This window comes from Coregonus clupeaformis, chromosome 8 (genome assembly GCF_020615455.1).
Source record: "Coregonus clupeaformis isolate EN_2021a chromosome 8, ASM2061545v1, whole genome shotgun sequence".
Taxonomy (NCBI): domain Eukaryota; kingdom Metazoa; phylum Chordata; class Actinopteri; order Salmoniformes; family Salmonidae; genus Coregonus; species Coregonus clupeaformis.
The window spans coordinates 36,244,204-36,269,189 of record NC_059199.1 but is presented as its reverse complement, the minus strand read 5'-3'; the positions used below and the strand labels follow the sequence as shown (position 1 = coordinate 36,269,189).

At 43.3% G+C, this 24,986-nt stretch overlaps 2 protein-coding genes across 3 annotated transcripts in view; both read left to right on the top strand.

The window, feature by feature from the left end:
- The first annotated feature begins 940 nt into the window (after nt 1-940).
- Nucleotides 941-14,594, top strand: parp10 (poly(ADP-ribose) polymerase family member 10). Its single transcript, XM_041883765.2, has 12 exons — nt 941-1,044; nt 1,620-1,795; nt 2,040-2,282; nt 6,095-6,319; nt 6,755-7,824; nt 8,110-8,325; nt 10,407-10,545; nt 10,753-11,380; nt 11,901-12,310; nt 12,513-12,646; nt 12,738-12,912; nt 13,127-14,594. Exons 2-12 carry the CDS (start codon nt 1,621-1,623, stop codon nt 13,423-13,425), a joined length of 3,714 nt encoding a protein of 1,237 aa, XP_041739699.1. The 5' UTR covers nt 941-1,044; nt 1,620; the 3' UTR covers nt 13,426-14,594.
- The window catches only part of LOC121571957 (cleavage and polyadenylation specificity factor subunit 1-like), a 26,078-nt gene continuing 15,212 nt past the window's right edge, over nt 14,121-24,986 (top strand). The window contains exons 1-14 of one of the 2 annotated variants that reach the window (XM_041883764.2): nt 14,121-14,617; nt 15,116-15,284; nt 15,455-15,482; nt 15,762-15,895; nt 16,092-16,172; nt 16,280-16,428; nt 16,626-16,772; nt 16,968-17,107; nt 17,215-17,325; nt 17,586-17,679; nt 21,351-21,438; nt 22,205-22,357; nt 23,062-23,113; nt 24,863-24,957. In XM_041883764.2, the coding sequence (XP_041739698.2) occupies nt 15,141-15,284; nt 15,455-15,482; nt 15,762-15,895; nt 16,092-16,172; nt 16,280-16,428; nt 16,626-16,772; nt 16,968-17,107; nt 17,215-17,325; nt 17,586-17,679; nt 21,351-21,438; nt 22,205-22,357; nt 23,062-23,113; nt 24,863-24,957 (1,416 nt within the window). In that variant the 5' untranslated portion in view covers nt 14,121-14,617; nt 15,116-15,140. The other variant, XM_045221985.1, reaches the window with a different exon arrangement.

Here is a 24,986-nt window from a genome sequence, read left to right as displayed (position 1 = left end):
TCTTGGAGACCTTCAATGCTGCAGAAATGTTTTGGTACCCTTCCCCAGATCTGTGCCTCGACACAATCCTGTCTCGGCGCTCTACGGACAATTCCTTAGACCTCATGGCTTGGTTTTTGCTCTGACATGTGTGCCTTTTCAAATCATGTCCAATCAATTGTAATTATCAAAGGTGGACTCCAATCAAGTTGTAGAAACATCTCAAGGAAGATCAATGGAAACAGGAGCTCAATTTTGAGTCTATTGGGGATTTATTATTCTCCTAAATTGATGGGATGACTAACTTAGAAAGAATGCATTCTTGACTGGGCTAATGTAGGTTGTGACACCTGGCAAGGCTGTGATTGATGTGAAGAGCTGTTTTAGGGGGTAAAGGGAGATAAGGATTTGCCTCCAAATGCTAGACTATACTGGTTATTTGTGATCTGTGAGTCTTCCTTGGAGGTAGGAATGATGTCTAAGGGAGCTGGCTCTTCTCACTATGACAGGTTGCTATGATAAACTTGTGCCTGGCTGAAGTGTGCAACAAATGGCGCAGAGGAGATGGGACCAACCCCTGAAACAACAGATTGGCTGAGTAAAGTTTAAACCACGCTCAAGCCTCTACTCTAATTGGCCAGCAGAGAAGTGGGAAATTCCCTCTGTCAGAGTATTTGAGTATTGGATCTGGAACAATGTCTTTTAGTTCTCTGAAGCGCCCTGTGAGGTATTTCAAAGAGCCCGTATATACGAAACATCATATTTACCATTGAAGGTTTTTGCATTAATTAAAATAACTAGTATATCTTAGAAGTCGTGTTGACCTCTTTTGTTCCTAATACCAGATTTGAATTGACGCGACTTTAACAAGTCTCATAGCAAAGGGTCTGAATACTCATATAAATAAGGTATTTCTGTTTTTTTCTGTATTTCTGTTCATAAACGCAATGCAGAAATCCTGTAGCTGACGAAACAGCGCCACCACCTTGTAACATGACGAACAACCAGGAAGTCGCCTGAGAAAACATTTTGGTGCGTCATGATCTGAAAATGCTTGTGTTCTAGGTAAGTTTTCCCGACAAACTGTTTTTCAAACCTTTTTTCACACAACAACTAATAGGACTAGTTTATATTTCTACCCAGCGAGAGTTATTTTTCATTTTCATTATGCAATTGTGTAATTTGCCTTCAGTGCTGCTTGCGTTGTTGCACATCGAAGATGGTTTCTATTTCTTCGAAAACGAGAACTAATGTATTAAAAATCCCCCACATGTTATTATATTCAGCGATTTATTTGTGTTTAGGGTCAATAACTTAACCCTACTTTTTCAGCCAAATAGGACATATTTTGTGACAGGTGTGCCCATACTAGGCCCTGTCTGTGTTAATAATAATATAATATGCCATTTAGCAGACGCTTTTATCCAAAGCGACTTACAGTCATGCATGCATACATTTTTGTGTATGGGTGGTCCCGGGGATCGAACCCACTACCTTGGCGTGTTGGCAATGATACTTACTTTCACCTTGTACTTTACAATACAGTAGTCTATACTAGTCACCTTTATAAAGCCAACATAAAAGTTGTAAAGATTGTCAATCAGTCCCATTGATTATGCATGTGCTGTACTGTATGTCAGGATGTCTGTTGAAAGCCAAGAGACCCGGACAGTTGAGGTGCTGGGAGTACCTGAGGAGGTGGAGGATGAGCTGCTGTATTTGTACTTTGAGAACAAGCGTCGTTCTGGAGGAGGCAGTCTGGTGTCTGTGGAGCTGGAAGGGAGCCGGGCCTTACTGCTGTTTGAAGAGGCAGAGGGTAAGAATGGATTCAGTCTGTGTATTTCTTGTGATCTGATATAATGTCGAAGGCCAATACGTTTTACTTTATGTACCTATACAACATCTTGTGATTCATTCTTTATCTGGATCCCCATATGCTCATGTCTTAGTGACCGCTAGTATTCCTGTGGTCCACAAATTAATGATAATATTGTACCAAAAAAACAATTCATCCATTGCCATCCCATAGCATGCTGATTATGTCTGTGTTTGATTGACAGTTGCAGCAAGGGTCCTGTCTAAAGGACCCCATGTCCTGCACAATGCTGAGTTGACCGTGAGGAAGCCTGCGTGTAAGGATCCATGGAGACTGTTGCTGCGGGGGGTTAACCCAACCACCAGTCAGGAGCTGGTGGAGCTGTATGTAGAGAACATGATGGGGATGGACATGGACGATTACACTCTGTACCCCTCACCTGGCAGGGACCTGGTCCTAGTACACTTCCATCAGGCCTTCAATAAAGGTTTGGGGTTTTCCTATCAAGTTTAAGTTTAAAGATGGAATCCACAGTAGGGGGAAACAGCGCCACTGGCCGCCCCACCACCCTTGTTTTTGGTGGCGTGCTGAGGAACATTGCGCAGCATGGTCAAAACATTGCAGTACATATTGTGCTCTTCTATCGCGTGTGCAATGACATCAGAGGGGAAAAGGCAGTGTTTGTTGTTTGCAGTAACTTCTTTGTTGTTGTAAAATGGCAAACAGACATGCAGAGTTCAATTTACACCATGACATTTAGGGGGTCTCTGTATTGAGTGCACAAACTCAATTATTTCATAGGCCTAATAATAAAGACATAATTGAAATGGTAAAAATGTATTACCTTTTAATGTGGCATGAACACAACAAGTCATATTTTCATCTGATTGTCAAACAAATCACTTCAAAAAGTAGGCATGTTCGTCCACTCCAAAATAATTCCAGCATCCAAACTGCATGTACAGTGGGGAAAAAAAGTATTTAGTCAGCCACCAATTGTGCAAGTTCTCCCACTTAAAAAGATGAGAGGCCTGTAATGTTCATCATAGGTACACGGCAACTATGACAGACACATTTTTCCATAAAATCACATTGTAGGATTTTTAATGAATCTATTTGCAAATTATGGTGGAAAATAAGTATTTGGTCAATAACAACATTTCTCAATACTTTGTTATATACCCTTTGTTGGCAATGACACAGGTCAAACGTTTTCTGTAAGTCTTCACAAGGTTTTCACACACTGTTGCTGGTATTTTGGCCCATTCCTCCATGCAGATCTCCTCTAGAGCAGTGATGTTTTGGGGCTGTCGCTGGGCAACACGGACTTTCAACTCCCTCCAAAGATTTTCTATGGGGTTGAGATCTGGAGACTGGCTAGGCCACTCCAGGACCTTGAAATGCTTCTTACGAAGCCACTCCTTCGTTGCCCGGGTGGTGTGTTTGGGATCATTGTCATGCTGAAAGACCCAGCCACGTTTCATCTTCAATGCCCTTGCTGATGGAAGGAGGTTTTCACTCAAAATCTCACGATACATGGCCCCATTCATTCTTTCCTTTACACGGATCAGTCGTCCTGGTCCCTTTGCAGAAAAACAGCCCCAAAGCATGATGTTTCCACCCCTATGCTTCACAGTAGGTATGGTGTTCTTTGGATGCAACTCAGCATTCTTTGTCCTCCAAACACGACGAGTTGAGTTTTTACCAAAAAGTTCTATTTTGGTTTCATCTGACCATATGACATTCTCCCAATCCTCTTCTGGATCATCCAAATGCACTCTAGCAAACTTCAGACGGGCCTGGACATGTACTGGCTTAAGCAGGGGGACACGTCTTGCACTGCAGGATTTGAGTCCCTGGCGGCGTATTGTGTTACTGATGGTAGGCTTTGTTACTTTGGTCCCAGCTCTCTGCAGGTCATTCACTAGGTCCCCCCGTGTGGTTCTGGAATTTTTGCTCACCGTTCTTGTGATCATTTTGACCCCACGGGGTGAGATCTTGCGTGGAGCCCCAGATCGAGGGAGATTATCAGTGGTCTTGTATGTCTTCCATTTCCTAATAATTGCTCCCACAGTTGATTTCTTCAAACCAAGCTGCTTACCTATTGCAGATTCAGGCTTCCCAGCCTGGTGCAGGTCTACAATTGTGTTTCTGGTGTCCTTTGACAGCTCTTTGGTCTTGGCCATAGTGGAGTTTGGAGTGTGACTGTTTGAGGTTGTGGACACGTGTCTTTTATACTGATAACAAGTTCAAACAGGTGCCATTAATACAGGTAACGAGTGGAGGACAGAGGAGCCTCTTAAAGAAGAAGTTACAGGTCTGTGAGAGCCAGAAATCTTGCTTGTTTGTAGGTGACCAAATACTTATTTTCCACCATAATTTGCAAATAGATTCATTAAAAATCCTACAATGTGATTTTCTGGATTTTCTTTTCTCATTTTGTCTGTCATAGTTGACGTGTACCTATGATGAACATTACAGGCCTCTCATCTTTTTAAGTGGGAGAACTTGCACAATTGGTGGCTGACTAAATACTTTTTTTCCCCACTGTATACTCGGGGCATTTGATAAATGGAAATAGACATCTGTTACAAAACCCCAAAAAGTGTGCCTAATGACATTCAGCGATTACCATTGATTAGGCCGACATTAATTGATGCGTCTTGCTGACAAATATAGTTTTTTTTTTGTAGCCTGAAAAGTCGGGACACCTGAAATGGGCTGAAACTGTCCCGGGCAAAACGGGATGCTCACCCTAACACACAGTCAACTTACTAGACTAGGCTACAATGGGTATTACCATGACAATAGGCCTACTGGTAGCCAATGATGTAGTGTTTTTAAAAAGTAGGTGGGTAAACTGGTTGCCGGTCGTGGTGAAAAGTTTAGTTCCCTATGCTTTCAATGCATTATTTTGAAAAGGGTGGGTAAACGGCGCTCCACTAGGTCTACACCACTGCCGGTAGACTACCCTCTCAGCCAAGGCTATTTTAAACACCTGAACACACGCAGAATAGGTAGCCTACATTCAATATAATACATGATTTGAATCAAAACATGTTTTACACCCTCGTTCATGGGTTGTCCATAATTAATGAGTTAATGCTTGGAGTCTTCACAGATTGTGTGACATAAAACACTACCTTTCTTTCCTTACATGAATGACATTTGACAGTGTTATTTGTCACTAGTAAGCATTTAACAATTGAATTAAAACATTGACCTTAAACCATGTATGGAACTTGGAGATCTCGGAAAATGCACTATAAGTGTAACTATGCCTATGTAACATTTCATTATGTTTTGCCGTGAAAACAGTTCTCATGGGCATACTGAGAACTGTTTCCAAAATCCAAAATGATGTAGGCTTACGCCATTGCAAAATCGAATGCTTCTAACCAATAGAGTCAACTATAGGCCTACTGTCATTAGTGTATAGTCTACTTGTTGAATGGATTGGATGTACATTGGTGACTAAGTGTAGGCTAATTATCTAGTGATATTGTCGACAATCATCAGCTGAACCAGGAAAGAAAACACATTTTGATAGAAAATAATAAAGCTAAATAAATGGTCTGCTACTTCTGGGAAGGGAGAGCACCAGTACCCTGGTGCACCTGAAAAACAAAGCAATGAGCGCTGACTGACAAAAGCAAACTATGATAATCCAATTATATATCTAATGCATTGAAAAAAGCTATGTTTATCAAGGACGTATGGCAAACGAATGGCGGAAATGAGGAAGTACAAAGGAAAATCATTCAGAGGAGTTGAGCCCCCCCTGGCTTCCCCGTAATTTCACCATGGGCTGTTTCACCATTAAAGGGATACTTCAGGAGTCAGATGAACTCATGGATACCTTTTTGTATGTCTTTGCGTGGGTTTTGAAGAAAGTTGCTAACTAGCGCTAGTGCAATTGCTAACTAGCGTTAGCATAATGACTGGAAGGCTATGGGTATCTGGAGCAGATACCCATAGACCTCCAGTCATTTTGCTAACGCTAGTTAGCATTGGCTCGCAGAACTACTTCTAACTTCCTTCATACATTCCACAGAGGCATAAAAATGGTAACAAGTTCATCTTGATAAAGGACCTCATTTCCAATGTCCTGAAGTATCTCTTTAAAAACCTTTTTAGGAAGTTTGAACTTTGGATAAAAGTTAAGTATCAACTAAACCAGAGATTTTAAGTAGTTGAAATGATTTGGCAAATAATATAATTGCGAATGTATTTTAAGTGGCTATGCTTTTGCATACAGTATAGTTAATGTGTGTATTCTTCCTTATTTTGCATGCACAGACTTCCAGAAGCTTTACACAAAGATCTCTAAGAAGCCTCTGGATGGAGCACAGATCGTTCTGGAACAGATAGATCAGACTGACTCCATCTTAGTGGAGAACCTGCACCCCAGCATCACAGCAGACATGCTGAATCTGTACATGGAGAGCCAACGGGCTGGTGGAGTTAAGGAAGTCATCATGATGTCAGAGGGGGTTGCCAGGGTCTCCTTCCTGGACTTTGACTGTAAGTTTTGAACATAGACTTATATAATGTCGAATGTCTGTTTGAATGTAAGTTATGTTTTCTACTGTAGAAAAAAAGGACTTCGTACATTTGTATACAAGCAATTCCGTTGTAGCTGTTGTATCCGTTTAAAGTCATATTGTTGTTAGATGTTGTATGTTAATGCAACATAAAAGCTATAAAGCAGGGGTATTCAAATCCTTCCTTGAGGGTCTGAAGTACTGCTGGTTTTCTGTTCTACCTGATAATGAATTGCACCCACCTGGTATCCCAGGTCTAAATCAGTCCCTGATAAGAAGGGAAGAATGTATGGGGGGGGGAAAGCACTGGAACTGGCTTCGAGATCCAGATTTGAATTTGATGGCTCTAAAGCATGCAAGTTCTATCTAGCTGTTGAATGCGTTTTATTCCCTTCCTTGTTATTGCATCTAACAGCAGTGGAACGTGTCCTTAAACAATCACACAAGCTTGAGGAGACGGATCTGATGGTCAGGCCTTACTTCTCCTTCCTCCAATCAGAGGACAGCTCCTCCTCACCTCTGACCTCACCCCTGACCTCACCACTGACCTCTCTGAATGGAACATCCAATAGTAGCGCAACGAACACACTGCAGACAGACAGTGGTGGTCAATCACATACTGGTTCTCTCCCTGCAGCCAGTACCAGTGACCATTCTCAGTCCTCCCATCAGGTTAACTCTGAGCCCCTGGTCCCCCTTCTGTCCACCCCTGTGTCCCAGGCAGCAGCAGCCCAGGGAGGCATGGAGGACCTAACGTCGACCCCAGAGCCCCTGTCTAGCCACATCTCCGTCCCTGACCCAGTGAAACTCGCACTGCTCAAGCTCAGTCCCCTGCCCCAGAGCCTTCAGCTGGCCCACCCAGCTTGTAGCGTCCAGATCAGGGAGGACGGGGTCCACATGGCCGGGTCTGACCGGCTGGGGCTGGAGCAGCTGAAGAACTCTGTGTTGGAGTTCCTCAGGGGCGTGGCCCAGGCTCATCTCACCTTTGACCCAGAGAAGGCCCACTTCCTGGCCAAACAGGAAGTGAAAGACAAGCTGCTGCAGACGTTGAAGGACAAGGGGCTGCCGTCCATGTATACAGTGTCGGACTGTGATGTCGTGGTAACGTCTCTGTCTTTCAGCTTGGTGAGCCAGGCTTGTAGCTTGCTGAAGACCCTGCTGTCTGACTTCAGTATCCCCGTGGACAGAGAGTATGAGTGTATGCTGTACGCCCAGGAGTGGACTGGCTTCCTCCAGTCTCTGGGTCTCTGCTCTGCTAAGGTGTCAGAGAGGGGACAGATAGATGTCCTGACTCTGAGAGGGTTGGAGGAGGAGAAGCAGGCTAAGATAGTAGAGTTCCTCAGTACACCCATTGAAAGGGAGGCTATCATCTCTATGGAGCCAGGCATGTTGAAGTACATCCAGACACACTGTCACCAGCTACTGGCAGATATGGACCAGGTGTCCATCTTCCCTCTGGACGCACATGACGTCTGTGGACTCAAAGTAAGTGTTTTACCTTTTTAGAAATATCATAAAAACATGTCATTCCATTATAGAAATTAATTCACAGTATATGCTGTAATTCTCTCATACCCTTTTCACACTACCGAGTCAAGCTGAGCTGTACTGGGTTGGCCTGGTTACACGTGCTGGAGTGGACAATGTGAAAAGAAAATATCTGAGCCAATACGGTTGAGGTTGGCACGCTAGTGTGAAAAGGGTATCCAATGTCTTTGTGAATAATGGTCTTATACACTGTTTCATACTCGTCATGTCTATGATTGGTAGATCCACGGCAACGCAGGGGCGTGTCAAATGGCCGATGAGGTTCTGAGGGGCGTGGTGTCGTCCATCGTGACCAGAACCATCACAGTGAACGAACCGGGCGTGGCGCGGTTCCTCATCCAGGAGGGAGAGGGGACCAGCATCCTCAGGGAGATGCAGGCCAAGTTCCAGGTCTACATCAACATGGAGAAGGTGCACTGGGAACCCCTGGAGAACGAGGTAGTTGGCCCAATAATGACCATATTAATATAGACTGTATTATCGCTGCATTTACTACCATTACTAATTCACTTGCAAATGAAGTAGCCAAATGATAAACATCTACACATACAGTGGGGGAAAAAAGTATTTAGTCAGCCACCAATTGTGCAAGTTCTCCCACTTAAAAAGATGAGAGAGGCCTGTAATTTTCATCATAGGTACACGTCAACTATGACAGACAAATTGAGAAAAAGAAATCCAGAAAATCACATTGTAGGATTTTTAATGAATTTATTTGCAAATTATGGTGGAAAATAAGTATTTGGTCACCTACAAACAAGCAAGATTTCTGGCTCTCCCAGACCTGTAACTTCTTCTTTAAGAGGCTCCTCTGTCCTCCACTCGTTACCTGTATTAATGGCACCTGTTTGAACTTGTTATCAGTATAAAAGACACCTGTCCACAACCTCAAACAGTCACACTCCAAACTCCACTATGGCCAAGACCAAAGAGCTGTCAAAGGACACCAGAAACACAATTGTAGACCTGCACCAGGCTGGGAAGACTGAATCTGCAATAGGTAAGCAGCTTGGTTTGAAGAAATCAACTGTGGGAGCAATTATTAGGAAATGGAAGACATACAAGACCACTGATAATCTCCCTCGATCTGGGGCTCCATGCAAGATCTCACCCCGTGGGGTCAAAATGATCACAAGAACGGTGAGCAAAAATTCCAGAACCACACGGGGGGACCTAGTGAATGACCTGCAGAGAGCTGGGACCAAAGTAACAAAGCTTACCATCAGTAACACACTACGCCGCCAGGGACTCAAATCCTGCAGTGCCAGACGTGTCCCCCTGCTTAAGCCAGTACATGTCCAGGCCCGTCTGAAGTTTGCTATGATCCAGAAGAGGATTGGGAGAATGTTATATGGTCAGATGAAACCAAAATATAACTTTTTGGTAAAAACTCAACTCGTCGTGTTTGGAGGACTAAGAATGCTGAGTTGCATCCAAAGAACACCATACCTACTGTGAAGCATGGGGGTGGAAACGTCATGCTTTGGGGCTGATTTTCTGCAAAGGGACCAGGACGACTGATCCGTGTAAAGGAAAGAATGAATGGGGCCATGTATCGTGAGATTTTGAGTGAAAACCTCCTTCCATCAGCAAGGGCATTGAAGATGAAATGTGGCTGGGTCTTTCAGCATGACAATGATCCCAAACACACCGCCCGGGCAACGAAGGAGTGGCTTCGTAAGAAGCATTTCAAGGTCCTGGAGTGGCCTAGCCAGTCTCCAGATCTCAACCCCATAGAAAATCTTTGGAGGGAGTTGAAAGTCCGTGTTGCCCTAGCGACAGCCCCAAAACATCACTGCTCTAGAGGAGATCTGCATGGAGGAATGGGCCAAAATACCAGCAACAGTGTGTGAAAACCTTGTGAAGACTTACAGAAAACGTTTGACCTGTGTCATTGCCAACAAAGGGTATATAACAAAGTATTGAGAAACTTTTGTTATTGACCAAATACTTATTTTCCACCATAATTTGCAAATAAATTCATAAAAAATCCTACAATGTGATTTTCTGGAGAAAAAAAATCTCATTTTGTCTGTCATAGTTGACATGTACCTATAATGAAAATTACAGGCCTCTCTCATCTTTTTAAGTGGGAGAACTTGCACAATTGGTGGCTGACTAAATACTTTTTTCCCCCACTGAAGATGTATAATGGCAGCGATTTGTTTTCTGTGCCATGAACTTGTTCCTCTACATTGTTTGCTGCATGCTGTCATTTTGATTGGGATAAGCATGGTTAAGCCTATGGTGTATTTCAGAGATTGTAGGAGGCTGGTGGGAGGAGCTATATGAGGACCGGCTCATTGTAATGGCTGGAATGGAATTCACGGAACGGTATCAAGCGTATGAAACCACATGGTTGACACCGTTCCATTGATTGCATTCCAGCCATTACAATGAGCCCATCCTCCTATAGCTCCTCCCACCAGCCTCCTCTGTCAGAGATGTGTGTATATATATTCTGTGTGTCTATATACAGTACGTCTCTGGTGTATTCTAGCTTTGTCCTCTCCCTACAGGACATCTTTGAGGCTGCGTGGAATATGATGTCCCATCAGAGCTTCCAGAGAAGGTCCTCAGATGGTTCCTTACAGGCCTCCACATCAGTTCTGACTCACACTAACCAGACTTCCAACGACTTCTCAGCTCCAGACATAGGTACACACTTTCATCTCACTATTCTCATATCAATCAAATGTATTTGTAAAACTATTTTTACATAATTTGTCACAACTTGTACAGTAACCCAGCCTAGACCCTGAAGAGCACATGGAAGCACAGTGGCCAGAATAATCTTCAGAGAAGGGAGTTATTCTATTGGCATTGTTGTTTTGCAATCACTGAAAACATATGTACTGATCCCAGGTCTTATAGAGGAGGCAAAGAGGCTAATCTCAGCCATAGATGAGATGGTGGACTCTGGCCTCTCTAGTCTGACCAGAACCACTGACATTGAGGAGGATCTGTCTACGGCCGGGGAACCCATGGCCCTCAGCACTGACCACAACCCAGACAGAGACAGCACTGACGTGGAGGAGGAGGCTCCACAGCCGCTAGTGGATGGAGGGGGTAGTGATGATGAGGGTGCTCTTGCTCCTCTGGCAACGCAACTCTCTTCTAACCTGGAGGAGGAGGCCCAGATGTCCCTGGCCATCCAGTACTCCATGGAAACCACAAAGAGGTCCCTGACCGAGGAGGAGGAGCTGCAGAAGGTTCTGGAGCTGTCCAATATGATGACGAAGATGACTCGGCATGATAGTGGTGCCATGGCTACCGCTTCCCTCCCTACTGCTGGCTCCCACCTCGATCAGGCTGTCCAGGTGTCTCTGCAGGAGGCCATCCAGTCAGCCAACACGGCAACAATCTTTGTGTTCGCTGGCTATAGCTGTGATCTGATCAGAGTGGACATTGCCCTGAACAAGAAGGTCACCCTGAGACGGCATGAGGAGAAGCTAGAGCACCGCAGCCTGAGGAACCTGTCTCAGTACCACAGGTACGTGTGTGTCTGTGTGTACACTGTCTTTTTTATAGTGATGGAAAATCCATATCGATGTCAGTTGCATTTTTTCTATTCAATATCATATTGGTTCGTAGAAAACAGTCCAGACAACTGCTTGCAGTTTGCCCATTGGGCCAGGTGTGTTCTGATGGTATAAACCTACCTAACCAGGGTTGTGGGTTCGATTTCCCACGGGGGGCCAGTATGAAAAAATTTATGCACTCACTAACTGCAAGTCGCTCTGGATAAGAGCATCTGCTAAATGACTAAAATGTAAATGTAAATACAATGGGAAGCCCATCCACAGTTGATGGCCCATCAGCAGGCAATTAAGTATGGTACCTTTAAGAGCCTGTGAGAAGATCTGTTTTGTGCCTGCAGGAACAGTCATGTATGCTTTTTATAGAATAGTGTAGGTTAACAGGAAGAATATACCTATATTAAAATATGCCTTGCTCATATCAATATTAAACAATATCATATGGAATTTTCAATGTTGGTGCCCACCAATCAGGAGGTGTCTGGACCTCATCAAGAGGAAACACGCCGTGGAGGTCACCATCCAGGGAACCACGGCAATCCTCTCCGGGTTCAAAGACTTTGTTACCGGGGCGATGCCGGACATGAAGCTGTTGCTGAGGAGGATCTCCACGACGATGTCAGACGCTGACATCCTGCGGATGGTGCAATGGGTGTGGCACGACCCGGCGTCGTCAGGAACGAAGACCCCGTACGCTCCAGAGGCGACAGTGTTTATGGAGAACGCCTGGAAGATGAGGCAGAAAAAGATTGACATCCTGCTCAACAACCAACCGCACATCATCAACTTTGAGAAGATGCAGGAGTACAACGTGGCCTCTGGGAAGTCAGTAACCATCTCCAGGAAGATGCTGAGCTCAGAAGATGTGTACTCAGATATACAAGGTAAAGAGAACTTTGCAAATACTGTATGTGAGCTTATTCTTATGTTATTTATTTATTTGGTAAGAATTACATTTGTGAGATGCTATTTAATTACTGATGCAATATCCGTGTTGTCTTATTAACAAAGCTATTTAATGTTGCACTGTTTTCCTTCATGCTATATTGCACTTAAATTGCTACAATATGTTTCTCTGTTTTTCAGATGAGGACTACAGTCTACTGTCCAACCTGCCTGAAATGTCCAGAGTGAACGAGGACTCGGATGAGTTCCAGGATGTTGTGAAAGACTTCTATGACTCCATTCAGGAGTACCACAACAGAATCAGAATCATTAAAGTATGTAGTATCTATCAACAGCAACTAACCATTAACTTTGTATTGTATCAGTGATGTCAGAAGCCATTCCTCTGTTAATCTCATTTCCCAGATTGAGAAACTGATGAATAGGCTCCTGTACAACCAGTACAGACTGAAGAAGGCTAGTATATATCAGAGTGCCACTGACCCAGAAGTGGAGCGGACTCTGTACCACGGTACAAGCGAGACCAGCGTGAAAGAGATCTGTGTTCATGGCTTCAACAGAAGCTTCTGTGGAAAGAATGGTAAGGCCTTTCTAATTATTATTGGGGGTTTTTAATCAGCTTTTTTTATTTCATTTTAACATTATTTTCATGTAGACATTAATGTGGCCTCTCTTGTATATCCTGGTCTCTCTGCAGCCATTGTGTACTGTCAAGGGTTCTACTTTGTACTAATTTGGCCTATTGTATCTCTTTCAGTAATAATTTGGTCTCTTGTTGTGGTTTCTCTCTGCAGCCACTGTGTATGGTCAGGGGGTTTACTTTGCTGTGAACTCGGCCCTGTCCGTCCAGGATCAGTATTCTCCCCCAAACGCAGACGGACACAAGTTTGTGTTTGTGACCAAGGTGCTTACTGGGGACTTCACTCAGGGCAGTCACTCCATGAAGACTGCTCCTCTGAAGGAGACTACTGAGATACCCCTCAGATACGACAGCGTGGCAGATAAGACGGCCAACCCCTCTCTGTTTGTTATCTTCAACGACACACAGGCCTACCCTGAGTATCTCATCACATGTCAGAAGATTCACCGCTGAGGGAAGGAAGGAGTGGGAGATGATTGATATTCAAAAAAGCACCAACTCTGTTTCGGCCTATTGTTTTTACATTTTTCCCTATTGGGAAGAGGATTCATGGGAATTCTATTAGAAATATACTGTGCATTGTGTTTCTTTAATCATGCATCTTAATTTAGTTTTTCTAACTTGTTTACGCCGCTGCTGTTTATTTATGAGACAACAATATAGCCTTCTTCTACAGTATAATGATTACAAATACTCATTGTTATCCATACCAATAATACGATTGCAAAGCGTTCATTCACAGTGCAATTCAATCATGAATTAGCTAAATGCAATATTCTCGACTCAAACCGTATAGTTTGATCTTTATAATCAATGAAACACATAACGCACCTCCAATGGTATTACATGGAATTTTACCTGTGAAACGCTGGAATGCGGTTTTAACCAATCAGCATTCAGGATTAGACCCACCCATTGTATAAATGCATTTATAATCTGGGTTGTCTGAGCCCTGAATGCTGATTTGCTGAAAGCTGTGGTATATCAGACAGTGTAGCATGGGTATGACAACATTTATTTGTACAGCTCTAATTATGTTGGTAACCAGTTTATAATAGCAATAACGCACCTCGGGTTTGATATATGGCCAATATACCACGGCTAAGGGCTGTGTCCTAGCACTCTGTTGCGTTGTGCTTAAGAACAGCCCTTAGCCGTGGTATATTGGCCATATACCACACCCCCTCTGGCCTTATTGCTTAATTAATTGGTAATGTGTCTTGCAGAGCAAAACATTGACTTTACTTATCATGTTGCCTTAGTTTTATATTTCTGGTGTTCCATCTGAGGGATAAATACAAAAATCCTTAAAATTTACTTTGGGTAAAAAGGTGGCTTTTTAATTTAAGATTTATGTTAAAGTAAACTCTTGTCCTGTCTTTTATTTATTTTTGTGTACACACATTTTTCTATGAAGATAGGAACTATTGTTAATTGGTTGCTGTTTCTTGCCGAATTCAGTTTAGCTGCGCATGTGAGTCGAATGGCAGTCTGGGAAATGTTTGAATGAAAAGAATAGCTTTTGCTATTGAAGTCAATTGCTTCACCACACAATTATTTTTATGAACTGAATATTAATTATGCTGTAATAAAAGTGAGAAAGGCAAGACCCAAACTGGAAACTATCGTAGCTTGTTCATAATAGGTAGGTTTGTGTGATAAGATTGAACACCTGCTTGAAGCTAAGCTCGCTATCTAACGTAACGTTAGCAAGCTATCCAGCTAACCGACGCTAGTGGACCATTAGCAAGCGAGCCAAACGGCTATGCCAACTAGTTAGCTAACCTACGTTATTTTAAAACTCGCTAGCTATCTACCCAACTAAATTGAAAAATACTATAGCTAGTATTCTCCCAAATAAACTAACAGCAACTAGTAGACTTGCTTCGTGAAGTTCGTCCCGCAACGAGCCAAGTAGCAGAAAGGCGAGCCAGCTCAATCATCACTGACCAGCTAGCCACACTGCCTGGATTGTATTCAAACCTGACACCAATATGTTTAGCCACAGTGTGCAAAGTATTAGCTAACTTTGTTCTTTATTCTAGCTAAGTAGTAACGTTACTGGTGCAATATCCATAGGCGTGTCTTCTAGTATAATGTGTATTCAGATTAATATGTAGCTAATAACTGCTGTAACGTTAAGGTGCTGAGGGCGTGCTGCTTGCAGGATGTATGCCGTGTACCGCCAAGCCCACTCCCCCACCGCCATCGAGTTTTCTGTCTACTGCAACTTCATCTCCAACGAGGAGAAGAACCTGGTCGTCGCTGGAACATCTCAGCTTTACGTCTACAGGATCATTCACGATGTGGAGGTAAAGTAGCTTTTAGCTATGTTCATCTTTCGTTCCTCAGTCACTGATCAAAAGTACAATCAGATAAACGAAGATAAATAAATGTTAGCTACCTTGTGTGGGGAATATTATGTTTTTTCCCTCATGACATCCAGTTTACAGTAATTTACATCTTTCTCTTCATATTTCAGAATGCTTCAAAGACAGACAAATCACCAGGTATGTCCAAAACTGCCTTGTGATCTAGCAACGTTCTGGTGAAAGAGCAGCTAGTATGGTGGAAAACCCAGACCTAGGGCAACAGCACTATGCTATGTTCCACTATGTTGGAACATTGTAGGAGGCAACCTGTCTGTGTAGAGACACTAGTGAACCTCACTGTATGCTATTATTATGTTGTCAGCCTTCCTCAGACATGCACGTGCCAACATTACAGACCATCTCTGACATCTGATTTCTTCTTTGACACGTTCTTGATATTTTCCTTGTCCTCTGCAGATGTCAAGAGTCGTAAGGAGAAGCTTGAGCAGGTGGCTTGTTTCTCCCTGTTCGGTAACGTCATGTCCATGGCCTCTGTTCAGCTAGTAGGAGCCAACAGAGATGCTCTCCTGCTCAGCTTCAAAGATGCTAAGGTACCTGAGACGTCTAGATTGATTGTTTTACTAATCCTAAACTCACAGCGTTCATATTCCAGGTTACTTTAGCCTACTCTATTCTTTAAATGTTATCAATTATGATGTAGCAGTAGCTATGTGTAGTGGGTGCAAGCAATCTGTCCTTAAATGTATCTGACTGCTGTTTACTATGTCTTGGTTTTGTTTACTCCAGCTGTCCGTGGTGGAGTATGATCCAGGAACACATGATCTGAAGACTCTCTCGCTTCACTTCTTTGAGGAGCCAGAGCTGAGGGTAAGAGGAAATTAACTGTGCTTGAAAAACATTAAAAGACAAATTACTACCAAGATGACCATATATGGAAAAAGTTGTATCTTATTCCATAATTGTTGTATCTCCAGGATGGGTTTGTCCAGAACCTGCACATCCCCATGGTCCGTGTGGACCCAGAGAACCGCTGTGCTGTGATGCTGGTGTATGGCACCCAGCTGGTGGTGCTGCCATTCAGAAAGGACACGCTTACTGACGAACAGGAGGGAGTAGTGGAAGGGTATGTAGACATATTTCATTTCATCATTTGATTTATTTAGTTAGGATAGACCACTCAGTAACATTTGCCACAGTTTTTCCAGAGAGTCCTAGAATCCATAGCACCTCGTAGTGATATTTAGGAGACCTATAGCAATGCACTCTTGAGTTGTAGTAACAGTTATTCTTGACTCGTGTTTTATTTTACCACCGATACAGGCCCAAGTCCAGCTTTCTTCCCAGCTACATCATCGATGTCCGTGAGCTGGATGAGAAGCTTCTGAACATTGTCGATATGAAGTTCCTCCATGGATACTATGAACCCACACTGCTCATCCTGTATGAGCCCAACCAGACGTGGCCTGGGTCAGTACACCACATCGGCACCTGTCCTCCTCTGTTCCTCCTGTCTGTCTTAAGGAGACCGCCCCCCTAAACAAAAGTCTGCTGACGAGTTAACATGAAAAAGGCTAGGAACTTAGCCATGTCTGGTTCAGACCTGTTTATGACTGGTAATATTGTGGTGTGCAACTCTAGTCTGACCATGTCCTCCTCCTCCAGGCGTGTAGCAGTGAGACAGGACACCTGCAGTATCGTAGCCATCTCTCTCAACATTATGCAGAAGGTTCACCCTGTCATCTGGTCCCTCAGCAACCTGCCCTTTGATTGCACACAGGTCATGCCTGTGCCCAAGCCAATTGGTAATCATTCACTACATTTATGGGTTCTTATATTCTGAGTTACATATGAAGAGACTTGTATGATCATATCATGACTCAATGTGAATGTATTCCCGTTGTGTTTCTAGGTGGTGTGGTGGTGTTTGCTGTCAACTCCCTTTTATACCTCAACCAGAGTGTTCCTCCATATGGAGTGTCACTCAACACACAGACCACTGGGACCACCGCCTTCCCCCTACGTAAGTACTGACTGAGGACAATAGTTCACATACATCATTGTTCTCAAGCTCACTATGCATATAGAAAGCAACTATTATTGCTTATTATTATTATTTTATTATATAAAAACATTTATACCATGCCTAGGAAAGTAATTTGGTAACACGTAAGCTGCAATATACCTGGAGATAATTTATAAAGCTTTATAAAGTGTTGTAAGCATGTAAGAGCCTTTATATATTCTAATAAGGCTGATAAACCATGTGTGTTGGTGTTTCAGGTATACAGGAGGAGGTGAAGATCACACTAGATTGTTCCCAGTCCACCTTCATCGGCTCTGACAAGATGGTCATCTCTCTAAAGGGAGGAGAGATGTGAGTAGAGCACATAACAGTTGTGATGGAATTTATTAGCTATGAACAAAAATATAAACGCAACATGCAACAATTTCAAAGATTTTACTGAGTTGCAGTTGATATAAGGAAATCAGTCAATTTAAATACATTCATTAGGCCCTAATCTATGGATTTCACATGACTGGGAATACAGATATGCATCTGTTGGTCACAGATGCCTTCAAAAAAAGGTAGGGTCGTGAATCAGAAAACCAGTCAGTATCTGGTGTGACCACCATTCACCTCATGCAGTGCGACACATCTCCTTCGAATAGAGTTGATCAGGCTGTTGATTGTGGCCTGTGGAATGTTGTCCTACTCCTCTTCAATGACAGAGCGAAGTTGCTGGATATTGGCGGGAACTGGAACACGCTGTCGTACACGTCGATCCAGAGCATCCCAAACATGCTCAATGGGTAACATGTCTGGTGAGTATGCAGGCCATGGAAGAACTGGGACAATTTCAGCTTCCAGGAATTGTGTATAGATCCTTGCGACGTGGGGCCGTGCATTATCATTCTGAAACATAAGGTGATGGCGGCGGATGAATGGCATGACAATGGGCCTCAGGATCTCGTCACAGTATCTCTGTGCATTCAAATTGCCATTGCAATTGTGTTCGTTGTCCATAGTTTATGCCTGCCCATACCATAACCCCACCGCCACCATGGGGCAATCTGTTCACAACGTTGACATCGGCAAGCCGCTCGCCCACACGAAGCCATACACGTGGTCTGCGGTTGAGCGGCCGGTTGGACGTACTGCCAAATTCTCTAAAACAACAGTGATGGCTTATGGTAGAGAAATGAACATTCAATTTTCTGGCAACAGTTCTGGTGGACATTTCTGCAGTCAGCATGCCAATTGCACTCTCCCTCAACTTAAGTCATCTGTGGCATTGTGTTGTGTGACAAAACTGCACATTTTCGAGTGGCTTTTTATTTTGTATTTTTTAGGGGGTAGATCAGTTTAAAGCTGCAGATAGATTGTAGCTTCCATCAATGTAATTGTCTGCATCATTTCCAATCCCCCATATACAGTGAGGGGAAAAAAGTATTTGATCCCCTGCTGATTTTGTACGTTTGCCCACTGACAAAGAAATTATCAGTCTATTATTTTAATGGTAGGTTTATTTGAACAGTGAGAGACAGAATAACAACAACAAAATCCAGATAAATGCATGTAAAAAATGTTATAAATTGATTTGCATTTTAATGAGGGAAATAAGTATTTGACCCCTCTGCAAAACATGACTTAGTACTTGGTGGAAAAACCCTTGTTGGCAATCACAGGGGTCAGACGTTTCTTGTAGTTGGCCACCAGGTTTGCACACATCTCAGGAGGGATTTTGTCCGACTCCTCTTTGCAGATCTTCTCCAAGTCATTAAGGTTTCGAGGCTGACGTTTGGCAACTCGAACCTTCAGCTCCCTCCACATATTTTCTATGGGATTAAGGTCTGGAGACTGGCTAGGCCACTCCAGGACCTTAATGTGCTTCTTCTTGAGCCACTCCTTTGTTGCCTTGGCCGTGTGTTTTGGGTCATTGTCATGCTGGAATACCCATCCACGACACGATCCGTCCATCGTTCCTTTGATGCGGTGAAGTTGTCTTGTCCCTTTAGCAGAAAAACACCCCCAAAGCATAATGTTTCCACCTCCATGTTTGACGGTGGGGATGGTGTTCTTGGGGTCATAGGCAGCATTCCTCTTCCTCCAAACACGGTGAGTTGAGTTGATGCCAAAGAGCTCGATTTTGGTCTCATCTGACCACAACAGTTTCACCCAGTTCTCCTCTGAATCATTCAGATGTTCATTGGCAAACTTCAGACGGCCCTGTAAATGTGCTTTCTTGAGCAGGGGGACCTTGCGGGCGCTGCAGGATTTCAGTCCTTCACGGCGTAGTGTGTTACCAATTGTTTTCTTGGTGACTATGGTCCCAGCTGCCTTGAGATCATTGACAAGTTCCTCCTGTGTAGTTCTGGGCTGATTCCTCACCGTTCTCATGATCATTGCAACTCCACGAGGTGAGATCTTGCATGGAGCCCCAGGCCGAGGGAGATTGACAGTTATTTTGTGTTTCTTCCATTTGTGAATAATCGCACCAACTGTTGTCACCTTCTCACCAAGCTGCTTGGCGATGGTCTTGTAGCCCATTCCAGCCTTGTGTAGGTCTACAATCTTGTCCCTAACATCCTTGGAGAGCTCTTTGGTCTTGGCCATGGTGGAGAGTTTGGAATCTGATTGATTGATTGCTTCTGTGGACAGGTGTCTTTTATACAGGTAACAAACTGAGATTAGGAGCACTCCCTTTAAGAGTGTGCTTCTAATCTCAGCTCGTTACCTGTATAAAAGACACCTGGGAGCCAGAAATCTTTCTGATTGAGAGGGGGTCAAATACTAATTTCCCTCGTTAAAATGCAAATCAATTTATAACATTTTTGACATGCATTTTTCTGGATTTTTTTGTTGTTATTCTGTTTCTCACTGTTCAAATAAACCTACCATTAAAATTATAGACTGATAATTTCTTTGTCAGTGGGCAAACGTACAAAATCTGCAGGGGATCAAATACCCCTCACTGTATGTTTTTGTAAAAAAAAAATATATATATATATATATATATATATACACCGTTCTTGGGATCATTTTGACCCCACGGGTGAGATCTTCATGGAGCCCCAGATCGAGGGAGATTATCAGTGGTCTTTTGTGTCTTCCATTTCCCTAATAATTGATCCCACAGTTGATTTCCTTCAAACCAAGCTGCTTACCTATTGCAGATTCAGTCTTCCCAGCCTGGTGCAGGTCTACAATTTTGTTTCTGGTGTCCTTTGACAGCTCTTTGGTTTTTGGCCATAGTGGAGTTTGGAGTGTGACTGTTTGAGGTTGTGGACAGGTGTCTTTTATACTGATAACAAGTTCAAACAGGTGCCATTAATACAGGTAATGGGTGGAGGACAGAGGAGCCTCTTAAAGAAGAAGTTACAGGTCTGTGAGAGCCAGAAATCTTGCTTGTTTGTAGGTGACCAAATACTTATTTTCCACCATAATTTGCAAATAAATTCATTAAAAATCTACAATCGGATTTTCTGGATTTTTTTTCCCTCTCTTTGTCTGTCATAGTTGGCGTGTACCTATATATATATATATATTTTTTGACATACATACATGCATGCATGCATGCATACATACCTTTGTAAATTATATTTTCCTTTATTATTTTCCCCTAACCCTACCACCCCTCCCCTAATTGGAGTGGCCTTTTATTGTCCCCAGCACAAGGTGCACCTGTGTAATGATCATGCTGTTTAATCAGCTTCTTGATACGCCACACCTGTCAGTTGGATGGATTATCTTGCCAAAGGAGAAATGTTTACTAACGGATGAAAACAGTTTTTTGTGCGTATGGAACATTTCGGGGATCTGTTATTTCAGCTCATGAAACATGGGAGCAACACTTTACATGTTGCGTTTTATATTTTTGTTCAGTGTATATTTATTTGCCGTAACTGCTTGATTTGTTGTGCTCTCAAATTGGTGTGGCATAGTAGCAATAACTGCATTGTGTAGCTACAGCTAGAATGGCATTGTATTTAGTCATGACCTTGTAAGAGTCATGCTTTGACTGTATGCCTGTCCTCTCTCCTCAGCTATGTGTTGACCCTGATCACTGATGGCATGAGAAGTGTCCGAGCCTTCCATTTTGACAAGGCTGCTGCCAGCGTCCTCACCACATGTGTAAGTAGGATACATTAGATGTGTGTGGCACAGTGAGTTTACTGTGAGGACAGTGTGCTGACACAGGCCTCTGGCACCCCAGGGGAAAGTCTCATGGACAGCTGCTGTTCCTGACGCATTACATCTCCACACACACACACTGATAATGTGCTGACAGCAGCCCTTGACAGTTTACTGCATTATGCGCAAACTCATGTGGAGAGAGAGAGAGGGGGAAGAGAGAGAGAAAGAGCGCATCAGAGAGAGATAGTTGTTGGCATAGAAGGGCTGGTTTACACACAAACGCACTCAGCTGTGAATAGAGCAGTGCAGGGATATTCTCAGTCTGCTGCCAGCAGTTGGCCAAGAGAGAACTGGTCATGGAGGAGCTGTGGAAGCATAGAGGTTCCCCACCTCTCACCCCTGTCTCTTCTCATCTCACCCCTGTCTCTTACCCACCTCTCACCCCTGTCTCTTCTCATCTCACCTCTGTCTTTTACCCACCTCTCACCCCTGTCTCTTCTCATCTCACCCCTGTCTCTTCCCCACCTCTCACCCCTGTCTCTTCTCCACCTCTCACCCCTGTCTCTTCTCCACCTCTCACCCCTGTCTCTTCTCATCTCACCCCTGTCTCTTCCCCACCTCTCACCCCTGTCTCTTCTCATCTCACCCCTGTCTCTTCCCCACCCCTCACCCCCTGTCTCTTCTCCTGCTCTCACCCCCGTCTCTTCTCCTCATCTTCCCCCTGTCTCTTCTCCTCCTCTAACTCTGTCCCTCGTCACCCCAGATGATGACCATGGAGCCTGGGTATCTGTTCCTGGGGTCCCGGCTGGGAAACAGCCTCTTGCTAAAATACACAGAGAAGTACCAGGAGAAACCAGAGAAGCCACCAGTGGAGGAGGACAAAGAGAAGGAAGAGGAGACCGATGAGGAGAAGCAGGTGAGTTGGTTTGGATTTTAGTTAATATGTAGATATTCTCCTCAGTCTGGTCCCTGTGGCATATTGCTGTGAGTGATTGTCAAAAATGTAACGATTCCATAGATGTATAGATTCTAGTCAAGGCATAGTTGATCAAATTGAGCTTCAAAATGTAGCAAGTTGTAAATGGGTGTTTGTTGCCAAAAGAGGATGATTTAATTTTGTGGTTTAAAAAACTAGTAGCAGTCGTTGCCAATGAATAGCTTCTGTGCTTGTTTTCCACTTATAAAGAGATTTGTAGCACTTCAACTGCTGTTGTGACTGGTCTTTGACTAGCAGGTGTGGAAATATGACACTTAATATGTGATGTCGCATATTATAGTTCACCCCTGAAAAAATAAGATGTTTTATCGTAAAATACACTGGATAGGTGCAGGGAAATGTGTTGTTTTACAGGGTCAGCCATAGTAGTACGGCGCCACTGGAGCAAATTAGGGTTAAGTGCCTTGCTCAAGGGCACATCGACATATGTTTAACCTTGTCTGCTCGGGTGTTCGAACCAGTGTCCTTTCAATTGCTGGCCAAAACGCTCTAACCGCTAGGCTACCTACTGGCCCATTGTCTATTTTGTAAATAAATATGCTAAATGAATTGCTGATACACATTCCTATGTATGTATTCTGATATAAATTGCATAATTAACTTAAACTTGATAATAATTCCAGGAGGAACCTCCCAGTAAAAAGAAGAGAAATGATTCCTCTACCAACTTGACAGGTATTTGGACAGTTGGTGTTTTACAATATCTTGGTTGTGTCTTGCATATTACCCTTCTTTACATACACTACCGTTCAAAAGTTTGCGGTCACTTAGAAATGTCCTTGTTTTCCATGAAAACATACATGAAATGAGTTTGAATAGGAAATATAGCCAAATGCATGGGAAATGTAGTCATTGACAAGGTTAGAAATTATTTTTAATAGAAATAATAATTGTGTCCTTCAAACTTTGCTTTCTTCAAAGAATCCTCCATTTGCAGCAATTACAGCCTTGCAGACCTTTGGCATTCTAGTTGTCAATTTGTTGAGGTAATCTGAAGAGATTTCATTCCATGCTTCCTGAAGCACCTCCCACAAGTTGGATTGGCTTGATGGGCACTTCTTACGTACCATACAGTCAAGCTGCTCCCACAACAGCTCAATAGGGTTGAGATCCGGTGACTGTGCTGGCCAGTCCATTATAGACAGAATACCAGCTGACTGCTTCTTCCCTAAATAGTTATTGCATAGTTTGGAGCTGTGCTTTGGGTCATTGTGCTGTTGTAGGAGGAAATTGGCTCCAATCAAGCGCTGTCCACAGGGTATGGCATGGCATGCAAAATGGAGTGATCGCCGTCCTTCTTCAAGATCCCTTTTACCCTGTACAAATCTCCCACTTTACCGCCACCAAAGCACCCCAGACCATCACATTGCCTCCACCATGCTTGACAGATGGCATCAAGCACTCCTCCAGCATCTTTTCATTTGGCCTGCGTCTCACAAATGTTCTTCTTTGTGATCCGAACACCTCAAACTTCGATTCGTCTGTCCAAAACACTTTTTTCCAATCTTCCTCTGTCCAGTGTCTGTGTTCTTTTGCCCATCTCTTATTTTTATTGGCCAGTCTGAGATATGGCTTTTTCTTTGCAACTCTACCTAAAGGTCAGCATCCCAGAGTCGCCTCTTCACTGTTGACGTTGAGACTGGTGTTTTGCGGGTACTATTGAATGAAGCTGCCAGTTGAAGACCTTCGAGGCGTCTGTTTCTCAAACTAGACACTCTAATGTATTTGTCCTCTTGCTCAGTTGTGCACCGGGGCCTCCCACTCCTCTTTCTATTCTGGTTAGAGACAGTTTGCGCTGTGAAGGGAGTAGTACATCGCGTTGTACGAGATCTTCAGTTTCTTGGCAATTTCTCGCATGGAATAGCCTTCATTTCTCAGAACAAGAATTGACTGACGAGTTTCAGAAGAAATGTCTTTGTTTCTGGCCATTTTTATTCCGTAATCGAACCCACAATTGCTGAAGCTCCAGATACTCAACTAGTCTCAAGAAGGCCAGTTTTATTTCTTCTTTAATCAGCACAACAGTTTTCAGCGGTGCTAACATAATTGCAAAAGGGTTTTCTAATGATCAATTAGCCTTTTAAAATGATAAACTTTAGCAAACACAATGTGCCATTGGAACACAGGACTGATGGTTGCTGATAATGGGCCTCTGTACACCTACAGCTTCCATTAAAAATCAGCTGTTTCCAGCTACAATAGCCATTTACAACATTAACAATGTCTACACTGTATTTCTGATCAATTTGATGTTATTTTAATGGACAAAAAAATTGCTTTTCTTTCGAAAACAAGGACATTTCTAAGTGACCCCAAACTTTTGAACGGTAGTGTATGTATGGAACTAACTGAGGTGATAAGGTCACCTATAATTATGTTTTTATATTTATAAATAATGTGTTACCGCCCATGTCTTCTATCCAGCTGGTAAGAACCAACTGCCTGATGAGGTGGATGAAATTGAGGTGTACGGGAGCGAAGTGGCATCTGGCACTCAATTGGCCACCTACTCCTTTGAGGTAGGACCCCTTGTTATCCCAGTAGAAGC

Excerpts from the sequence above, each read along its gene's own strand:
- parp10 (XM_041883765.2), top strand. The coding sequence starts at position 1,621 with ATGTCTGTTGAAAGCCAAGAGACCCGGACAGTTGAGGTGCTGGGAGTA. Across the intron at positions 12,647-12,737 it reads ACAGAATCAGAATCATTAAA|ATTGAGAAACTGATGAATAG; the intron begins GTATGTAGTATC and ends CTCATTTCCCAG. Across the intron at positions 12,913-13,126 it reads AAGCTTCTGTGGAAAGAATG|CCACTGTGTATGGTCAGGGG; the intron begins GTAAGGCCTTTC and ends TTCTCTCTGCAG.